The sequence below is a fragment of the Bubalus kerabau genome, chromosome 10 (assembly GCF_029407905.1).
Source record: "Bubalus kerabau isolate K-KA32 ecotype Philippines breed swamp buffalo chromosome 10, PCC_UOA_SB_1v2, whole genome shotgun sequence".
Taxonomy (NCBI): Eukaryota; Metazoa; Chordata; class Mammalia; order Artiodactyla; family Bovidae; genus Bubalus; species Bubalus kerabau.
Genome location: NC_073633.1, coordinates 30,541,403 through 30,562,789, shown reverse-complemented (window position 1 = coordinate 30,562,789; position 21,387 = coordinate 30,541,403). Strand labels below are relative to the sequence as shown.

At 38.8% G+C, this 21,387-nt stretch overlaps 1 protein-coding gene and 1 pseudogene across 8 annotated transcripts in view; one reads left to right on the top strand and one right to left on the bottom strand.

Annotated features, from left to right (window-relative positions):
* CHD8 (chromodomain helicase DNA binding protein 8) overlaps positions 1-21,387 on the bottom strand; it is a 58,863-nt gene that overhangs the window by 16,086 nt on the left and 21,390 nt on the right. For all 8 annotated transcript variants that reach the window (XM_055537127.1, XM_055537130.1, XM_055537131.1 and 5 more), the window contains exons 4-16: positions 20,313-20,698; positions 19,097-19,211; positions 13,370-13,552; positions 13,217-13,285; positions 12,792-12,847; positions 12,170-12,287; positions 9,364-9,447; positions 3,809-3,946; positions 3,293-3,414; positions 2,906-3,149; positions 1,812-1,988; positions 702-845; positions 303-558 (exon numbers count right to left, since the gene is read on the bottom strand). In XM_055537127.1, coding sequence (XP_055393102.1) covers positions 303-558; positions 702-845; positions 1,812-1,988; positions 2,906-3,149; positions 3,293-3,414; positions 3,809-3,946; positions 9,364-9,447; positions 12,170-12,287; positions 12,792-12,847; positions 13,217-13,285; positions 13,370-13,552; positions 19,097-19,211; positions 20,313-20,698 — 2,092 coding nt within the window. The remainder of the gene's footprint in view (positions 1-302; positions 559-701; positions 846-1,811; positions 1,989-2,905; positions 3,150-3,292; positions 3,415-3,808; positions 3,947-9,363; positions 9,448-12,169; positions 12,288-12,791; positions 12,848-13,216; positions 13,286-13,369; positions 13,553-19,096; positions 19,212-20,312; positions 20,699-21,387) is intronic.
* LOC129621108 (40S ribosomal protein S27-like) lies at positions 16,291-16,575 on the top strand (annotated as a pseudogene).

Genomic DNA, 21,387 nt, shown 5'->3' with positions numbered 1-21,387 from the left:
TAGTACACGAAAACCACTATTACCACCATATTGCCATCCAAAACAGAAACAGCAACATAGAGTATCAGTGAAGACAGAACAGAATTCGTAACAGCAAATCCTTTTTAACTTTGGAGATCATGCAGAGTCAAAGGGTCAGAAAGAACTAGAGGAAGACGTTCCCCTTGAGAATGGTTTTAAAAAGAGAAATCCCCTCTATTTCCAAACTAGGATGGATCAGCCAACGCATCTATTGTTTCTGAGGATCACCACTTAGCAATCAAGGTAACACAGAAATGCAGGTGTTTCAGGAGTTCTCTCACCATTGATGAGATATGGGTGGTTGCAGCATTTCCGCAGCTCCATCATTGTGTTGAGTAGATTCGGCATGTTAGTATGACCTGCCCCTTTGGAAAGAAAGGAGAAATTCTTCTCCAAAATAGCCCGGTAGTATTTCTTCTGAATGTTGGTTAGCTCTACCTCAATAATGGTCTCCTGTTTGGGTGCCAGGTTCTTTTCAACATCTTCTTTGAGTCTTCTCAGCATCATTGGTTTGAGAATGGCCTGTAGCTTTTGAACCTGTAACCAACAGAGGAAAAAATAATAACATGAAGACAAACATTCTTACAGTAGATGGAAACATGGATATCAATGACAGTAGATACCTGCCCTAGTACAAATTTTTTTATTCTGCATTAGTGTCACATCAGACAACTTCCTACCTGTTCTTCTGTTTTGAGATCCCCAAAGTCTTTGAGGAATTCTGATTCTGATGGAAACTGTGATGGTTCCAAGAAATGAAGCAAGCTAAACAGTTCCTCCACAGTATTTTGCAATGGTGTTCCTGTGAGCAGTACCTTGTGCTCCTAGAAATGGAGAACACAGAAGAAAGATAAAACTCAAAAAGACTTCTGGAGTTTTCCATCAAATATATAACTTTAGTTTCCATTTCTTTAACTGTAAAATTATGGAAATGGACCAGATTACTCTTACTTGCTGCCTCTTTTGATAAACACAAAATACTCAAGAATATTTTTGATATTATTTAACATATTAATTTCTTAAATATCATAAGGCAATAAATAAATATTTAGAACATGTTTTTTCCAATTAAATATGCCTCTCCACACGGATATGCCTCTCCCATGGTCCATTAATATGTCTCCCTCTAAGAAATGTACCTGTGCGGGATTAAATATGGCCATTGATTTTTGGTAGTTCCTCCTATCAAGATTCACCACTTGAACATGGTCATGCTTTATAACTCGCTCTGACAATGAGAATGTAGCAGAAGTGGGTACCATGTGAGTTTCAGAGCCTCAAAGGCCTTGCCTTCCACCTTTACCCTCTTGGAACACTGCTCTGGCTCTACCAGGTACAGAAGCAAAGTCTGGCCCACAGAGGGGTAACAGACCACATGGAAGATGGCCTAGCCAACAACCAGTACCAACTGTCAGCTGCAGCTGTATCACTGACTCCAGGCAAGGCCACTGAAGCAATGAGATCACTTAGCCCAGCCCAAGTTGCTGGGCTAGAGAGTCATAAAAAACACAGTTGTTTTAAGTCACTAGGTTTTTGGGTATTTTGTTATGCAGAAATAAGTAACTAATTTAACATCCCACCTCTTCACCCAATTGAGAACCACTAACCCACAATCGTCTTCTAACTCTAAAATTTATATGAATATTATGACTTTCAGGCTACCATTCCCATAGGCCACACCCACCACCCAATACCAAGATTCGGATTCTTCTCTGTGAAATTAATTCACATGGAATTAGGATTACTTAATTCTAGGTGTTTCTGGCTACAAGTCAGTGAGAGGAACTCACCAGGTCCATGTGCTTGAGACTATCAAGCAGTTTGCAATTACGGTTCTTTAGTCGATGGGCCTCATCAATTATGACACACCGCCATTCAATCTCACGAAGCTCAGGACAGTCTGACAAAATCATCTCAAAAGTGGTGATCAAGGCATCAAACTTGTATGCACCTGGGATGAGGCGCCCCTAAGCACGAAGGCAATAAAGTCAGAAAAGGCCTAAACTGTACCTAAATGAGAAGCTCTTCTGGACTACATATTCTGCATTTTATATTTAGGCAGGCCTAATAGAAAACACAAATTGCACCACCATCCACCTCTGCCACTGTTCATATTCCTGATAAACAGTGTCAAATTACTGAATCACTGCCTCAATACACTCAGCTTCTTGGGAAAATCACAGACCTTATTGAAAGAAGCTGGACATTCTTGACCTTGCTGCATGCCTACCTCATGTATTTCAGCCCTACATCTTCTGTTGGTAAACACTAAAATCCACAAATGATGAGCACTGCTGAAACACACAAGATAAAACTAAAAGTGAAACAGCTAATGTAGTATGTGGTAATATTGGTTACTATCTAAAAATGGACAAAAGAATCCAATTATCTTAACAAAATTAAGAGCAAAATGACTTTAATAAACATGGGTTTTGTAGAAATAAAAACGGGAAACTAATGGTAGGAAAAAAACCTCAAAATTAAATGTTAAGAGACTTTTTCCAGACTTATATAGAAAAAAGAATCTTGATGAAAACTTCAGCAGACTTAAAAAAAAAAAGGAAGAAATGTCTTATGTTCACCATTTTATGGATCAAGGAATTAAAAGTGGCTAAATGAATTTCATTGTGGAAAATTATTTCTTGATGAAAACGAATCAATGCTGGTAAAACTCTATTTAAAATGTATATATTCATAAATAAAGTCAGAATTTCCACTGGATCAAGACAGCAAAGTTGAAAAAGTATCCTGCATAAAGTAGACAACAACACCTTACATCACAGAGAGTCTCAATAAAAGTCTTTGACTCATATAAAAGCTTCTAAAATACCAGGTACTTTGGCCTACTTTCCATGCCATAACATTTGCATTATATACAACTCACCCGTGAATCTTTGCAGTACATTTCATATTGCTGTATCATCTGCCGGCTGGCCAGACTGCCATGGTACACAATAGTGTTCATCTCTGTCCATGTGTTGAATTCCCGCTCCCAGTTAGTAATTGTGGACAGTGGGGCAATGACCAGGAAAGGGCCATGGATGCCCACATTATATACTTCCTGCAAGAAGGCAATGGACTGAATGGTTTTGCCCAATCCCATCTCATCAGCCAGGATGCAGTTCTGCCTGCCAATTCATCACAAAAAAAGAAAAGCATGTCAAAAGAGACCATCTTATAAAAAGTACATAAAATGAACCTGTTTCTACAAAAAATAAATAAAAACAATCCCAGACTAAGCCTATATCTCGTGGTCCCACTCTTTTCCTACCTGTTATACCAATTAAAGAGCAGCCAGTTGACCCCTTCCAACTGATATTCCCGTAACTGGTTTCTGTTTTTATACTCATGTGACAACTCCAACTTCTTCCAGGCACTTGCCTGTGGACGATTCTAAAAAGTAACAAATTTGAATAAATGGGGTGGAGGCACTAACGAAATTAGGTAATACTACGTAGTTCTAATAGGTGAAGTTAATTCAAAGACATTATTGCTTGGATTAAACATGTTAAATATATTCAAATTCATGACTTCACAATGACACTGTAATAACAAAAAAAAAGAGAGAGAGAGAAAACCCACTGAGCCACCAAGGAAGTCCAAGAATACTGGAGTGGGTAGCCCATCCCTTCTCCAGCAGATCTTCCCAACCCAGGAATCAAACTGGGGTCTCCTGAATGGCAGGCGGATTCTTTACCAACTGAGCTATCAGGAAAGCCCAAACTCTATGAGGAAAATAAAATCATTCCCTATATGGACTTTACACTCTAAATGCAGATGTACTTACCACCCTTTTGAGTTCTGGGTGCCTTGACTGGATGCGTTTAAATTCTCGAATCTTGCCCTCGTCAACATCCTCTTTGAGCTCCCACGTACTATCCTCGTAGGGCAGAGAGCACCATTTCACCAGGTAGTAAATTACAGGCTAGGGGAGAAGAAGTCAGAACATTAGTGAAATGATGCTGTGTTCTCTGCTGTGATTTGAAGATTAAGAATTTGACTAAGTGTCAATACCTAAAAAGGTGCCCAAAATGTCAGGCTGAAAACATCAGCCATAGGCTCACCTGCAGATGCACTGTACTATTTGTGCCTTTGATCATGCTTCCAGACAACTTACCAGAATCTAAAAGAGAAATTTCTACCCAGCACTATCTAGAACACTAATCACTGAAACATTACGCTCACCAACTAAGCAGATTAAAAAAAAAAAATTCTATATTGTGTTGAGAAGATATGGTACCCCCATTCCATACTATCCTCCTGGCACCCAATATAATAACAGTGGAAGCAAGGCTGCTTTTAGAAGTGAGAAACAGGTTAAATCCATTGGAACAAAGCAGGCCTGAAACTACTGGGCTTCTGAGTTCCTGGAGCTCTGAATGCAGGTGCTATTTCACATGAAAAAAAGAGCAGGCATATGCTGGTAAAGAGATTTCCTTGTGAGTCCCAGGAAGCTAGGAGATAACTACAAGAGGTATCACTGAAGACAGGTAAGAGTGAAAAGGGGATGCTGAAGCTCCAATCACACTGCTATGCTCTATGCAGGCATTCCAGTGGTAATATTGCTCCTATTCTCAGTACTTAAGATGACTTCTGACTTGACTGCATTTTCATTTGGGGCTTATATGAAGTAAGAAGAATTAGACTACGCCTAGACTGGAAAAGGTCAGTTTTCATTCCAATCCCAAAGAAAGGCAATGCCAAAGAATGCTCAAACCACTTCACAATTGCACTCATCTCACACGCTAGTAAAGTAATGCTCAAAATTCTCCAAGCCAGGCTTCAGCAATATGTGAACCGTGAACTTCCTGATGTTCAAACTGGTTTTACAAAAGGCAGAGGAACAAGAGACCAAATTGCCAACATCTGCTGGATCATCGAAAAAGCAAGTGAGTTCCAGAAAAACATCTATTTCTGCTTTATTGACTATACCAAAGCCTTTGACTGTGTGGATCACAATAAACTGTGGAAAATTCTGAAAGAGATGGGAATATCAGACCACCTGACCTGCCTCTTGAGAAATCTGTATGCAGGTCAGGATGCAACAGTTAGAACTGGACATGGAACAACAGACTGGTTCCAAATAGGAAAAGGAGTACGTCAAGGTTGTATATTGTCACCCTGCTTACTTAACTTATATGTAGCCTTTCATGAGAAACGCTGGGCTGGAAGAAGCACAAGCTGGAATCAAGACTGCCAGGAGAAATATCAATAACCTCAGATATGCAGATGACACCACCCTTATGGCAGAAAGTGAAGAGGAACTACAAAGCCTCTTGATGAAAGTGAAAGAGGACAGTGAAAAAGTTGGCTGAAAGCTCAACATTCAGAAAACGAAGATCATAGCATCTGGTCCCATCACTTCATGGGACATAGATGGGGAAACAGGGGAAACAGTGTCAGACTTTATTTTGGGGGGCTCCAAAATCACTGCAGATGGTGATAGCAGCCATGAAATTAAAAGACGCTTACTCCTTGGAAGGAAAGTTATGACCAACCTAGATAGCATATTCAAAAGCAGAGATATTACTTTGCCAACAAAGGTCCATGTAGTCAAGGCTATGGTTTTTCCTGTGGTTATGTATGGATTTGAGAGTTGGACTGTGAAGAAAGCTGAGCACTGAAGAATTGATGCTTTTGAACTGTGGTGCTGGAGAAGACTCTTTCGAGTCCCTTGGACTGCAAGGAGATCCAACCAGTCCATCCTAAAGGAGACCAGTCCTGGGTGTTCATTGGAAGGACTGATGCTGAGGCTGAAACTCCAATACTCAGCCACCTCATGTGAAGAGTTGACTCATTGGAAAAGACCTTGATGCTGGGAGGGATTGGGGGCAGGAGGAGAAGGGGATGACAGAGGATGAGATGGGTGGATGGCATCACAGACTTGATGCACATGAGTTTGGGTGAACTCTGAGAGTTGGTGATGGACAGGGAGGCCTGGCGTGCTATGATTCATGGGGTCGCAAAGAGTCGGACACGACTGAGCAACTGAACTGAACTGAATGTAATCATCAAGAAATCTCTAATAATCTACTGACAGAATACTCCTTAAAATAGCCAGCAAGAAGTGTGAAGATGCCAAGTGTTTAAGAGAGACAGATCATGGAAAAACTAGAATCTATGTAATTTCTCTTTTACTTTTTTCTTTATTGTAGTGACTCGGGTCACTTTCTAAAGACATTTGTCCAGGTCACACATTTCCAGCATCATAGCTTATTTTCCAAGGACTTTAATTAACATTTACTATAATACTTATTTCCACCACTGTGTAATGTAATAAGGATGACTAAGCTCATTTTGGGTCGGGGGAAATGGGCAAAATTTTTATCCAATATTAGAAGTGTAAATTAGGGTACTAAAACACTTTCATCTGTCATGCCAGGTCTAATAACATTCCAGAGGGGCCTAATCAAAATCTAATTACTTTTGGAAGATGAAAGTACAAGTATACTGATAGAAAGCATAACATTTTGAAGGCTAGGAAGGCTGAGAAGCTGAAAGTAATGAGAATAATGTAACAATGGCTAACCTGTCCTGACTAATAACTGGTCCATTCCACTCTCACCTCCCACAAATGAACAATAAGCAGTAATTCCCATCCCTAATCGCAAAAGCAGAAATATGTGGTTTCTGAGGTATTCTTGTTAGAATTTAAAGACACTGCATTATAATGACTTTGGATAGCTAAGGTTCTATCTGAGTAACCTTGAAAGCTTATAAAACAAACTTGGGCTTTAACAGATGGAAGACTTTGATTCTTAGGTTCTACAAGCTTCTACAAGGATGACATATGGGAGCAAGTCACTTAGTTTGTGAGTGAACCCAGTCTGCCATCTAGCACTGATGTCTTAAGGCTCTGCTGTTCCCTACTAGTCACTCTGTAAGCAGGAACTGTTTGAGTGATAAAATTTTGATGAAATGTGACCCTGTGATGTTAAACTAACAACTTAGACTAGAAGTGAGAAGAGTTCTAACAAAGTGCTAGTTCATGGTCCAAGTAAATCTGAATAAAAGAGCAATGTTGAATTCACTGGTCACTTAGATCTACATAACTTTTGGTTGGAAAATGAAAAAAAGTGATTAATGAAAGAAAACATGTCAGTTCAGTTCAGTCGCTCAGTTGTGTCTGACTCTTTGCAACCCCATGAATCGCAGCACGCCAGGCCTCCCTGTCCATCACCAACTCCCGGAGTTCACCCAGACTCACGTCCATCGAGTCAGTGATGCCATCCAGCCATCTCATCCTCTGTTGTCCCCTTCTCCTCCTGCCCCTAATCCCTCCCAGCATCAGAGTCTTTTCCAGTGAGTCAACTCTTCGCATGTGGTGGCCAAAGTACTGGAGTTTCAGCTTTAGCATCAGTCCTTCCAAAGAAATCCCAGGGCTGATCTCCTTCAGAACGGACTGGTTGGATCTCCTTGCAGTCCAAGGGACTCGAAAGAGTCTTATCCAACACCACAGTTCAAAAGCATCAATTCTTCAGCACTCAGCCTTCTTCACAGTCCAACTCTCACATCCATACATGACCACAGGAAAAACCATAGCCTTGACTACACAAACCTTTGTTAGCAAAGTAATGTCTCTGCTTTTGAATATGCTATCTAGGTTGGTCATAACTTTCCTTCCAAGGAGTAAGCGTCTTTTAATTTCATGGCTGCAATCACCATCTGCAGTGATTTTGGAGCCCCCCAAAATAAAGTCTGACACTGTTTCCCCTGTTTCCCCATCTATTTCCCATGAAGTGATGGGATCAGATGCCATGATCGTTTTCTGAGTGTTGAGCTTTAAGCCAACTTTTTCACTCTCCTCTTTCACTTTCATCAAGAGGCTTTTGAGTTCCTCTTCACTTTCTGCCATAAGGGTGGTGTCATCTGCATATTTGAGGTTATTGATATTTCTCCTGGCAATCTTGATTCCAGCTTGTGCTTCTTCCAGCCCAATGTACTCTGCATAGAAGTTAAGTAAGCAGGGTGACAATATACAGCCTTGACGTACTCCTTTTCCTATTTGGAACCAGTCTGTTGTTCCATGTCCAGTTCTAACTGTTGCGTCCTGACCTGCATACATATTTCTCAGGAGGCAGATCAGGTGGTCTGGTATTCCCATCTCTTTCAGAATTTTCCACAGTTTATTGTGATCCACACAATCAAAGGCTTTGGCATAGTCAATAAAGCAAAGGTAGATGTTTTTCTGGAACTCTCTTGCTTTTTCCATGATCCAGCGGATGTTGGCAATTTGATCTCTTGTTCCTCTGCCTTTTTTAAAACCAGTTTGAACATCAGGAAGTTCACAGTTCACATATTGCTGAAGCCTGGCTTGGAGAATTTTGAGCATTACTTTACTAGCGTGTGAGATGACTGCAATTGTGCAGTAGTTTGAGCATTCTTTGGCATTGCCTTTCTTTGGGACTGGAATGAGAACTGACCTTTTCCAGTCCTGTGGCCACTGCTGAGTTTTCCAAATTTGCTGGCATATTGAGTGCAGCACTTTCACAGCATCATCCTTCAGGATTTAGGAAGCTTTAGTTCTGGGGTTCCTAAATCAAGCTATGCATGAGAACCCCTTGAAGAACCAACTCTTGGTCCTACCCTAGATGTACTAAATCTGCACTTGTGGGAGCAAGATCCCACAACCTGTTTAAAAGCAGTGATTCAAATGTAGTATATGTTTTAGAGACAAATGAAAATGCATTTACCTGATGCTGCACACGTGTGCTCAGTCACTTCAGTCGTGTTTGACTCTTTGCGACCTTATGGACTGTAGCCCGCCCGGCTCCTCTGTCCATTGGATTTCTGAGGCAAGAATACTGGAGTGGATTGCCATTTCCTCCTCCAGGGGATCTTCCAGACCCAGGGACAGAACCCGTGTCTCCTGCGGCTTCTGCACCGCAGGCAGATTCTTTACCACTAAGCCACTGGGGAAGCCCCAGTTCAGGAAATAAATAATTCTCAACAACATAAAGAAAGCTATGAGTCTATGCAAGTATTTTTATATTCATATATTTGGAAATTGATAAAGTATTCCTTTCTCTATCCCCACCTCTCACCCTCAACTGAATGTCAAGGGTCTCTCATATAAAATCTGAGAGAAAATGAGACCAAGGTGAACGAGTCCTTGCAAATAACAGCTTCCAGATATCTGACTTCAAGAGAATCTTTCTCTTTAGTCTCTCTCTGTACTCCTTTACCTTCCCAATATCATTCTGAGGATCTCTCAGAAAAAATTCAAAAGTACCTTTTCAATCCAAGAATTTTTCAGTCAAATCTGACATATAAAGGATGGGCAAGCAGACAGGCAGAAATCTTTAAGGCCTTCCTTTCATGTTCCTCCACGTCCCAACTCACCTCCCCATTGTCCTTGTCAATACTGTGAGACTCATCCAATATCCTATCCACCTCTACATAGTCTGGGTTGAAGGGCTCTTCATCCTGGAGGAATTATGAAACCAAACAATAAAACCAAAAAGATCACTGTCTAGGAAATTCACCCTTCCACCCAACCTTTAGTGGATATCCTTACTTCAAAATTTATTAAGAAAAAAGAAGGGAGTTCCCCATTTTCACCCTATCAAATCCTACACACTTACCTGTGTTTGCACCTATCTTCTCATGTTACCAGATCAAGTGTCACTACTCCTAACAGTGGCTACTCTCTCTATATATGCTTTGGATTTCATTCCTTCCTGCCTTCTTAGGAATCCCTCTCTAGGGCAATATTCCCATGTTCTACTAGTTCACATCCTTAAAAAGACCTCTCTGACTCTACATCCCCCTGCAACTATTCTTCTGTTCTGCTTCATACATAAACTTTCCCAAGAGTTTTAAATACATAGTACCTCCATTTCATCACTTGTATACTTGTCCATTCATTCCACTCTTCTTTATACTTCCATCACATAATGAAACCACTCATCAAGGTCATTCATGATCTCCAAATTGCCAAATACAATGGAAACATGTCTGTACTCACCTTAATTTACAGCTACAAAGTAATCAACAATTCATCTTTCTCCCGAAAGCACTCTCTAGGCTTTTCTGAGACACTATATTCACTTTTGTAGCCTTATTTTGGTTTCACTTTTTGTTTTGGTCAATTCTCAGTCACCTTTACTGGCTCTTTTTTTCCTAAGTCACTGGTATCTAACTTTGGGTGATATCCCAAGATAAATAACCCAAGGCTCCAAAGAGAGATCTCAAAGAAACCTTAGGGAAAAAAAATTCTTCCTTCTTACGGCACTTTCCCACTGATTTTTGTGGCCTATCTTTTCCCTAGTATTTCTCCTATCACTCTGGCATAGTTATTAAGGCTTTAATAACAATGTATATGCTGATACATTTCAAATTTTAATTGTAGCCTAAAAAATCCAGTTTTGTATATCTATCTCCTTGCTAGACATGTTACGGAATTTTAAACTTAACATGGTCTAAATTAAAATCTTGATTTTCCCTAAACCAGTTGCTTCTAAGATCTTCCATTCTTTAATACCTGTCTATGTAAGCCATCATACCAATTGCCGTCAATCCTACTTTAAAGTAAACTCAAATCTATCCCTTCTCTCCAACAACTGAAAGCACTCTGCTATAAAGCCATGATAATTTCTCATCTAGAAAACGTCAATGGCCTCCTTACAGCTCATCCTACTTTCACGCTTACTCTTCTCCCATTCATTCTCCAAAGTCTAGATGATCTTTTAAAGGTGAGAACTGGTTTATGTCTTTGGCTGTTTTAAATAGTCCAATGGTTTCCCCTTTTGCACTTAGAATAAAAACAAAACTAAAATGTCTGTAGGCACCTGCTTCTATCATATATAAATACCACCATGCTTTCGGTTCCTCATCCTGTCTCGGGGCCTTCATATATTGCTACTTCCCATGCCAGCGGTACTATTTACAGGTGCTTACAGCCTTACTAACTTCTTTTCATAATTCAGTTCTCAGTGAAGCCTTCCCTGATTATCCAAAGCAGGCATTTTTTAATGTCTTCCTATGCTCCTTCTTTGCTGGTACTTATCACAATTTGAATTATTTTAAAATCTCTCTCTCCCTCCCCATTAGACAGTGAGCTATATGAGAACACAGACCATGTGTGATCTGTTAACCGCAGTGACTAGCACATAAAACAATGAATAAATGAGTGATTGATTTAGCTAAATGACCTACCTATAAAGGCAAATCTGACTGGCACACAAGTCAGATTAGCAGAGCTTGGCTCAATGGCCACAAATTATATATCTAGTATCAGCTGAAATGGGATTACAGTTTCACTGTACATTTCACAAATTAGGCTTTAAAAGAACATAGGCCAAAAAAAACACTCCACAACCCAATCATTATTTTATTTTCATATAAAAAGAAATTATAAAACCTACATGGTCCTACTTGCTCTCTCCAAGTGATGTGGAATATAACTCACTTATTGACAAATCTGGTTATATAAAGTTAACTTCATCAGATGTATTTGGCCACAACTGGCCTTTTTTTGCTGAAGCTATACATTATTCCTTCTTTCATTCTTCTTATTAGACCTCTTCCTCTTTAGGTCTTAAGAAACTTTGAAAAAGAATTCTTTTTCTCCAGGCACTTAGCATTAGATATTAAATACAGATTTTAAAAAACCCATTTTGGAAAAGATATATGTACAAAAAGTTTTCAAAGAAAAATGGAGTGTTAAAATACAGCTCAAGAGATTCTCACAGATGCTCCAGTACTTAACCAGTAGTAATACTGGGTGTAAGATATTAAAGTTCCTGTATCACTATTGCTAGTTATACTGGATTAGAAATTTGAGAAAATAAATGTTCCCTCTTAATGATATGGTTGCTTATGTCTATAGATAACATCAGTTGTTAAAGACTGACAATAGAGGGAGAAGAATGCCTGAAGTGGGCCAGATAGTTAATCATCTGTTTTGAAAATACTTCATGAATATCAAACAACTCAATTTCAAAACATTCTATAACTTATAAAAAGACCATATTTAACCTGGTAAAACAAAGCATAGGGCAATTAAATAAGGAGAGTCCAATGATCGAAATGAAACTTATATACCCATATATATAAAGCAACTATAAGTCTTTTGAACAGTCAGGGATAACCCCAGAAATGTATGCTTCTATGAAATAAATGATAAGCAACACCTATTCCTAATTACCTCATGGAAGAAGTGTCTCATCTGAGCCATTTTGGTTTTGAAGCGCTTTAGTTTTTGATGGATCCTCTTATCCTTCTCCAGTTGCGAGATGGTAGCCCATTCACAGTGCAGATAGGAGCTAAAGAAGATGGAAATAGTCAGCCATGGTATGAGAAAGTGGAACTAGTAAGCTAGCGTCTGAGATGAAGAGATTAACCAAAAGCAGACCTAAGAGTATATTGCTTCAATGGGGAGATAGTCTCTTAGATCAGTGCCTCTTCAACTTGATTCTTTACACCAACCACTTAGTCTAGGGCTGGCTTGAAAGTTCACATTTCTAACGGGCTCCCAAATGATGCTAATTCTGCTGGTTGATGGATCACACTGAGTAGCAAGGTCTTAATGTCAGGATTACAAGGGATTTTATCAGCAACCACCCTTACCCCACTTTTCTGTAGGCAAATATTAATCAGTCAATTTCTGAGATTCTCTCTGAACATTTTCCTCACTGGAAACAATTTGGGTGAGGAAAACTATTTAAAAAAAAAAAGGGACACATTCCCAATCAGGATAGACTATACAGGAGAACTTATTACAACCCTGTGGAATTTGGGGTGAAAAGCTTTTTGCACAGATCACGTACTAGTTCTTGTACTTGACAAAGAACTCTTCTGCTTCAGTATACTGTCCAGAAGGAAGCTGGGAAGAAAAAAATTACAGTTATTAATAACTCATTTGTCAAAGAGAATCCTTAATTTTAACACACGTGGTAGACTTTCATACCAAGAATAAAATATATCGTCCAGGATATATCACTGACTAAAGGATTAAAGAACTTAATCTGGCATTCTAATGCTAGAAGCCTGATAGTTGGAGAAAATAAGCCCTTTCTGGATTTAAACAGGTAAGTGAAAGAAGGGGCAACAAGACAGTTCTTACTTTCCACCTAACTTTTCTCCACTATCTCTTGTAACTACATTGTAGTGATATAAACTGACATCCAAAAGTGCTCATTACATAAAGCCTGTAACTGTAGCATTATGGGCTAACATTGAAAACAGGCCTCACCTCCTTCTTCACAATACGCATAGAAAGCACTTTGTCTACAATGGCAGCATCTTCTTCACTGGGATTCTCCTGCAGGAAAAGATGCAGTCAGTCAAACAAAGAGATTGTGAGCAGCAAGACACACATCTCAAATTGCTTAAGTTCTCAGCTTACCACAAAGAACTGCATGGAAGGCAAAGTCTCGCCATCTGGTTCCTGCACTGGCTCAGGAAGGATAGGCTCAGTTTTGATTGGACCAGTTACATCCACTTCTTCTTCTTCTTCATCGTCTGTGATCTTTATATCCAGATCCTCTGTATATTTTTTTCGCTTAACTTGGCGGTTCGAGCGCCTCTTCTACAGGGGCAAAAACAGTCAAAATAACTGCTTAGGTCTCTTAAAGAGAAAACCTTTAAAACTATTTAGCTATAGTCATGTACTTAGATTTGACTCCAAATTCCCTAGGAAAAATCAAACCAAAAGATGATAAAGAGCTTGTTTATCAAATTGTGTGATGTTAAACCATGTAACTTATTCTAGTACTGAGTAAATATTAATTTCCTGAATTCTTTCATTATAGTATCAGAATCCATCTGAAAGTAACCTGGGTACTATTGGCAAGAGGCACTGAAAAACTGAAATAGAACTCTTTAAACTCTCTACCTGCAGGGTACAATGAACTTCACGCCAGGAGCAGCCCTGGAGTCCACTGGTACAAAAACATTGTTTCTAATTGTTTGTCTGTTTTGGTTCTAAAGTTTTGTTTGTTTAATAAATAGGATCATATTGCACATACTGTTCTGCTGCTTACTTTTTGTTAACATTTTTCTTGGAGATGTTTTCCATATCAATGAATTTCAGATCTACCTCATTCTTTCAAGTGGTTGAGCAAAATTTAATTAAATAATCTCAGTAATAGGTGCAGCTCATGATAAAAATTAGGAAGGATGGAAAGAAAAAATTATTTTTCAGTAATGATTATAACCCCTGGAAAATCCAAAATCAAATGAGTCATTAGAAGCAGAACTACTAAAACTGATTTGTAAATTCAATTTTAGTAGTTAGTAGTACAATTTAGTACAATCAATTGTACTACAATTGATTTGATAAATTTGCTTGGCATAAAGTTAATTTTTAAACATCAATGGCATTCTTACATAGACTAAGCCAGAAAATACAATAAAAGAAAAATCTTTTTATGAAAAAAGATCATCTTAAGTATTAAATTTAGTAAGAAATAATGAAATACCTATATAAACTCCTCAATCACAAAATTTGAAAAACAAATTTAACAAAACTTTTAAATTCGATAAGCTGATTCTAAAATTCAACAGAGAACTAAACATATAAGAATAACCATAAAAATATGAAAAGGTATACTTAGCCTTATCAGATGTTAAACCCAATATAAAGCTATACTGATTAACACAGCTTGGTACCTCTCCAAGAGGAGATAAACAGATCAATGAAATAGTGTCCAAATATAGATTAAAATACTTAGGTGGATTTAGAACATGATAAAAATAGTACTTTTAATCAGTGAGGAAAAAGTGGATTATTCTATACATGGGATTGAAAACAAACCACTAGCCAAACAAATTTGTTTCTTGTATCTAGAGAAACAAATTTATAAAAAGATTGAATGATTTCAAAGTTTAAAAAAAGACAAAATTTCTAAAAGATGTGGAAAAATTTTTTTCTTTAAATAATCCTGGAGAAGTAGGAAAGGTGTTTCTGATAAAGTGACTGATCAATTTGATCATATAACTAAGAAAAAAAATCAATACAATAGAAATATGAGCAAATAACATGAATAGACAACTTTTGTAGGAAAATAACACGAATGGCTTTCAATGTAAAATGATGCTCACACTCACAATAAAATTGTTACAACTGAAAACTAAACTACTTTTTTTTTTTTGCATCTAACCGAGAGGCAAAAATCTGAGAGTTTGATCAAATATTTGAAATAGGAACTCATACATTGCTGGTGAGAGTATACACTGGCATGAAGAAAATTTCTATAGAACAAAATTTGACAATATCCATTGACCCAACAATTCCACTTCGAAGATATTATCCAACAGATAAATTTGTACATGTATACAAATCTCTGTGGGATTCTCTGGCGGCTCAGTGGTTAAAGAACCTGCCTGCCAATGCAGGAGACTCAATCTCTGAGTTAGGAAGGTTCCCTGGAGAAGGAAAGGGCAACCCACTCCAGTATTCTTGCCTGGGAAATCCCATGGACAGAGGAGCCTGGCAGTCCATGGGACTGCAAAAGAGTCACATACACTTAGCAACTAAACAACAACAACAAAGAACAACAAATCTCTGCCAGCATTATCTGTGGTAGTAAAAGACCAGAGAAAACCTAAATGCCCACCAACAGGGTTGCATTGAACAAATTATGCTATAGTCAAAAAATGGAATACTATAGAACTATATAAAAAGAATGGGGTAGACGAACAAGAATGAACAGTGAAGATGAGGAGCTGGAACTCTCACTGCTGGTCGATGTGTAAAATGGCAATCACTTCAGAAGGCAGCAGATTCTTATAAGGTTAAAAGGTCAAATGTTTACCCCACAGTCTATCAACTCCTGGCTATTTTGCTATGAGAAACGAAAACCTATGTCCACAAAGCATGTGTACCAAGACTATCCACTGCATCCTTACTCAAAACAGCACCAGACTGAACAAACCAAATGTCTAACAGAATGAATAAACACTGTGGTATATTCCTAAAGTAAAATGTTTCTCAAGAAAAAAAAAGGAATGAACTTCTGATACATCAACGTGAATAATTCTGAACACCACTATGCTGAAAAAAGTGAGACCCAAGAGTATATACTATGTGATTCCATTTACATGAAGTTTAAGAACAGGCTAAGTTTAATCTATGGTTAACAGAAATGAGCACAATTGTTGCTTATGGGGAGATGCGGGGGAGAGGATGGTGAACTGACTGAAAAGAGGGTACCAGGGAACCTTCTGGGATGATGGAACGTGAGGCTTCATTAAATAATTTCTCTACTTTGGTGTATATTTCAAGTTTTTCATAATAAAAAAGAGTGTGAGCCTTTTCCGGTGGTGATGACCTCCTCACGAGAACATGCCTCTCGCAAAGGATCTTCTTCATCCCTCTCCAGAAGAGAAGAGGAAACACAAGAAGAAGCGCCTGGTGCAGAGCCCCAGTTCCTATTTCATGGATGTAAAATGCCCAGGATGCTATAAAATCACCACCGTCTTTAGCCATGCACAAACAGTAGTCTTGTGTGTTGGCTGCTCTACTGTCCTCTGCCAGCCTACAGGAGGAAAAGAAGGCCTACAGAAGGATGCTCTTTCAGACGGAAGCAGCACTAAAAGTACCCTGTATCAAGATGAACGGGAAACCATCCCAATAAACACGTTTTGGATACAAAAAAAAAAAAAAAGTGTGAGGAAGAATGGGCTAGATCTATCTTTTCTAATAAAGAACTATATTCAAGATACACTGTTAGAGAAGAAAGTACAGCACAGAAGAATAGGTATGGAATACTAACATTGAGTGGAAGTGGAATTAGAGTGCTTGTGAAAGCAAAGAATATTTCTGGAAGGATACACAAAAGTAATAACAGAAGTTACATCTGGGGAGGACAACTGGGGGACTGTGAGGCCTCCGCTGCCAAAACTGGTATTTGAGGAAACACAATTAGGTCAATTAATTGTGTTTCCTCAAAGTCTGACATTAAAATCCTAACCCCCTAGTACCTCAGAATGTGACTGTCTGGAGACAGGGCCTTAAAGAGGTGATTAAGTTAGGGTGGGCACTACTGGATCAGTGCCCTTAAAAGAGGAGGGAATCTGGCCACACACAGAGACAAGAGGGACACACGCACTGAGGAAGACCACGCGGGGGCACAGTGAGGAGGCGGCCTCTGTAAGCCATGGAGAGAGGCCTCGGAGGCAACCAGACCTCCCGATCCTGGACTGCTAGCCCTCAGACCTGTCAGAAAATAAATTTCTGTTGTTTAAACTATCTAGCCCGTGGTATTTTGTTATAGTAACCCTAGTAAATTAATATACCACTTTTTAAATTTTATTAATTCTTGTATTTCTTGTATTACAAAGATTTGCCTTCAGTTTGTGTTTTAATTTTATTTTTAATTGGAGGATAATTACTTTACAATGCTGTGGTAGTTTCTGCCATACTCACTTGGTGTTTTGATTATATAACACTTTATTTAACTGTTTATTTAACAAACATATATAACTCTTACTATGCTCTCTTACCTAAACACTGTTCTATGTGCTTTGTAAACATTTACATTTAATCCTAACAACTCTACTTAGTAGATATTACTATCTGTACTTTAGAGATGAAGAAATTGAGACACCACAAGGTTAAGTAAACTTGCCTTAAGTGACAATATTAGTAAATACTAGAGTTAACATGAGAACCCAAGAAATGGTCTTGGTCTTAAACACTATGTTATTTAGAGCATTTTTTGTTGTTGCTACATATGCATAGTTTTTATATAGTAAATATATCTCTCTCCCTTTATGACTTGGCAATTTTAATACCCTCCTTAGAAAGATCTACCTAATTTTTTAATTACTTTTAAAAACTCATTCACATTTTATAAAGGTCCATGATTTCAATTTTTACATTTTGACCTTTGATTAAACTAGAATTCATTTTTATTAAAGAGTAATTCAAGAAATTCAGTTTTATTTCTTCATAAATGAGTAGTCATCCTAACATAATGTGTTAAATAATCTTTCTTTCCATTGATTTTTATTTATTTTATTATCTTTTTTCTTTTTCTTTTTTGGCTGCACCATGTGGCTTGTAGTATCCTAGTTCCCTGACCAGGGATTGAGCCCCGGGCCCTCAGCAATGAAAGTGTGGACTTCTAACCACTGGAACACCATGCAATTCTCTCCACTGGTTTTAAATTGCCTTTTAACTTACATACTAATGTCTCAAAACTATCTAGATCTGTTTCTAGACTCTGTTATTTTTCACTCTGCTATTTCTTCTTTAAACTCTTGGTAATTATAATTTCGTAATATACTTTAATGTATGTTAAATCTAGCCTTTGCTTCACTCTCCGTTTCAAAAATGTCTTGGCTATCCTCACATGTTAATATCCCCCAGAAAAACCCAAGTCTCAGTTTGTCAATGCAGTGAATATATATTAAGGAAGAGGGGAGACATTTATAAAGTACTGACAGCTAGCGAGGCACCTGAGGTTTGTTTAGTCCAAACCTCCACTTTCAGATAAGGAATTTAGATATAGCTAAGTAAACTAGCCAGACCCATTAGAGCTACTCAGAAGTACTATGGGTATCCTGAATCATTAATAGCTTCTTCTTTCCATGGTTGGAAACTAGAGTCAAAGATGGTACCATAAGGCAACAGAGACAGAGGACTAAAGTTCTTTTGATCCAGCTTTTTTTATTCTCTTCCCAATGTTTCTCATCTTTAAAAGGTAGCAAAAACACTGTGCCTTAAGCACCCCAGTTCACAGAGTCAAAACCCTAAAGTGCAGAAGAAGTAATGCACACAGGACAGCTGGACTGTTCTAAGGAAGACCAAAGTACTAACATACCCAAAACAGCAACTGCAGCATAACTGCATACCTGCTTAATCTCTGAAACACTGGAATTTGAAAAAATGACTACTGAAGAGTAATATGCATTTTTAGAGTAATACATGTTTTGCCTAAAAAATAAATAAATAAAATTTAAGACATGACCATGGCCAGGTTTTGCCTCTTTTACTTTTTAGGCCTACCTCTGGTTTAGAAAAGCTGTTGGAATATGCATAGGCTTATGGTCTCTCATTATCTATTCCTGGTCTGCCTGTCAGAAGTAAACAGGATCTTTTCATCAAGTTTTTTAGGGATTCTTTTACCTGAATGCTGCTTTCTTCATCTTCCCGGGGTGATTGTGCAGGCATGACTTCTACATCTGAATTATCAGATGAGGTATTACGTTTTCTCTTCTTACCCACCACAGGAGTGATGGTGCTAAAAAGGAAAAACCAAATTCAGTTACAGTGAAGGCAAGGAAAATTTAGGAGTAGAAAATAAAATTAATCTAACCTATCACATATGAAACCTCCAGGCATACTGCTGCTGCTAAGTCGCTTCAGTCGTGTCCAACTCTGTGCGACCCCATAGACGGCAGCCCACCAGGCTCCGCCATCCCTGGGGTTCTCCAGGCAAGAACACTGGAGTGGGTTGCCATTGCCTTCTCCAATGCTCTAGACATTCAGTCTGGGGACATATAACTACTGAGTAGGGTGTTTGAAAAAAAAGAAGATATTGGGGTTTTTAAACAACCAGCTGGCTTTTACACCAGATTTGACAAATTTTTGCTACCACTGTATTCACAAATACCTGAATGAAGGTAGCATAACACAGCAGAACCAGTTCCTGACTAAGAATTACAAGGCCTCGTTTTAGTCCCAGTTCTGTCACTAGCTTGGCATTGATTTTCTAACTAGCAAACACTGATGATAAAACCTAGTGTGATAGCTATTGAAGATCAAGTAAAATAACAGATATGAAACTTGCTTTCTTAAGCTAAAAAACCCTGTACAAATATAAAGCATTATTATAATTACACCACAAAGTCCAAGCATCTCAGGGAGTAGAAGCTAGAGACAAGGAGTGAAGCTACAAGACATGGAAGGAAGAGAGCACACTCGACTGTGGCAAGAGTTATGTGGCAAGCCATGGTTCTGTCAAGACTGCTTATGGCTGACAGTGGCTGCTGAAATCTTCTCCAGTTCACATATGAAATGCAAGAACAGGGCAGCTATGTCTGCAGCAGCTCTCTTTTACCAGCATGGGTCGTAGGGGGCTAGGGAGAAGCCTTTCACACTACAGTGATACAAAATCAGGAAGAATACAGCTTTTACACATGACTCCTAACTCAAGACTGGCTGTCTTTCCCAGGCCTTGATGTTCACTTGGGACAGAGAAGAGAAAGGACTTATTATTTTCTATGACAGATCCCCTTGAACTCTGTAGGTGCTATATACAGAATGAATTTAAAAACAGGAATTTAAACATATATGCACTCTCCCCAAACATCCCATCAAAACAGCAAAGGGTAGCACTCACTTTAGCTTACTCTTGCCCTTGGTTTTGGAGGTACCAGATGTTTTGCTCTTCTTTGGCTTTTCTTCCTTGAGCCTCTCCCCACTGCTCTTCTTCCTGCGTTTCTTTTCACCTTCCTCCTCAGGCCTGACGCTAGGCAGCTCATCCTCATTCAGGACGCGAGGTATGTTCTGTTCGCCCCGAGCACGGGCCCTCGCGATGGCCTCTGCTACAATCCGATTTGCTTTCTCTTGCTTCTTTTGGTGTTCCAGCCTACGGTTTTCCTCGATTCCTGTCTTGCCCCCAGTATGGGGAGCAGAACTTGCTGGTGAGGACAGAGCTGCCACTTCACTGGCACTGAGAACTTTAACTACGGAGAGCCCAGAAGAGGCCCCTTGGGAAGAGCCGGCCTATAGAAATAAAGACACTACAGTTCAACATGCTTAGAGCTAAAGGACCTGAATAAAACAGCCCTGAAGCACACAGACTAGAAACATTAGTTCTCTAATTCCTTAAGAATAAGACTCATATCAAGTCTTACTGAACCTAGAGGCACACTTTTTTAAAAAAAGTATTTTTTGGTGGGATGCGGATGAGAAAATGCAATTGTGCCAAATTAACCTTCAATATTCTGTAGCCATGCTTCTAATGTCAATGTCAATACTCATCTCCACAATTCCATAAAATTGCCAAACAACACAGACAACACTAGTGTCTAGGCTAGTAAGAAAATTCAAATTCCATTCTTATCCTACCTTTATCTTCCTGGGGGCAGTGGGGGGTGGGGTGGGGGTAGGGGGAGGAATGATAGATAAGCACTTGACCTCTTCAAGACTATTTATCTTTCAGATGAGGGGTTATTTTCAGTCATTTTCATTTCACAAGGATATCAGGAAAAGATTGTAAATAAAACAATTTAAAGACAAATATTAGACAAATCATCTCTTATCCCAAACCCAACAATTACCCTCAAATCTTTTCATGATATAATTAAAATAAGGTTCCCATGGGTGAAAGAAAGAAAAGCCTGCATCTCACTTCAGAGATACGAATCTAGACTGGCCCCACATTCAACAGTGAGTGGTTGTTGAGGGTAACG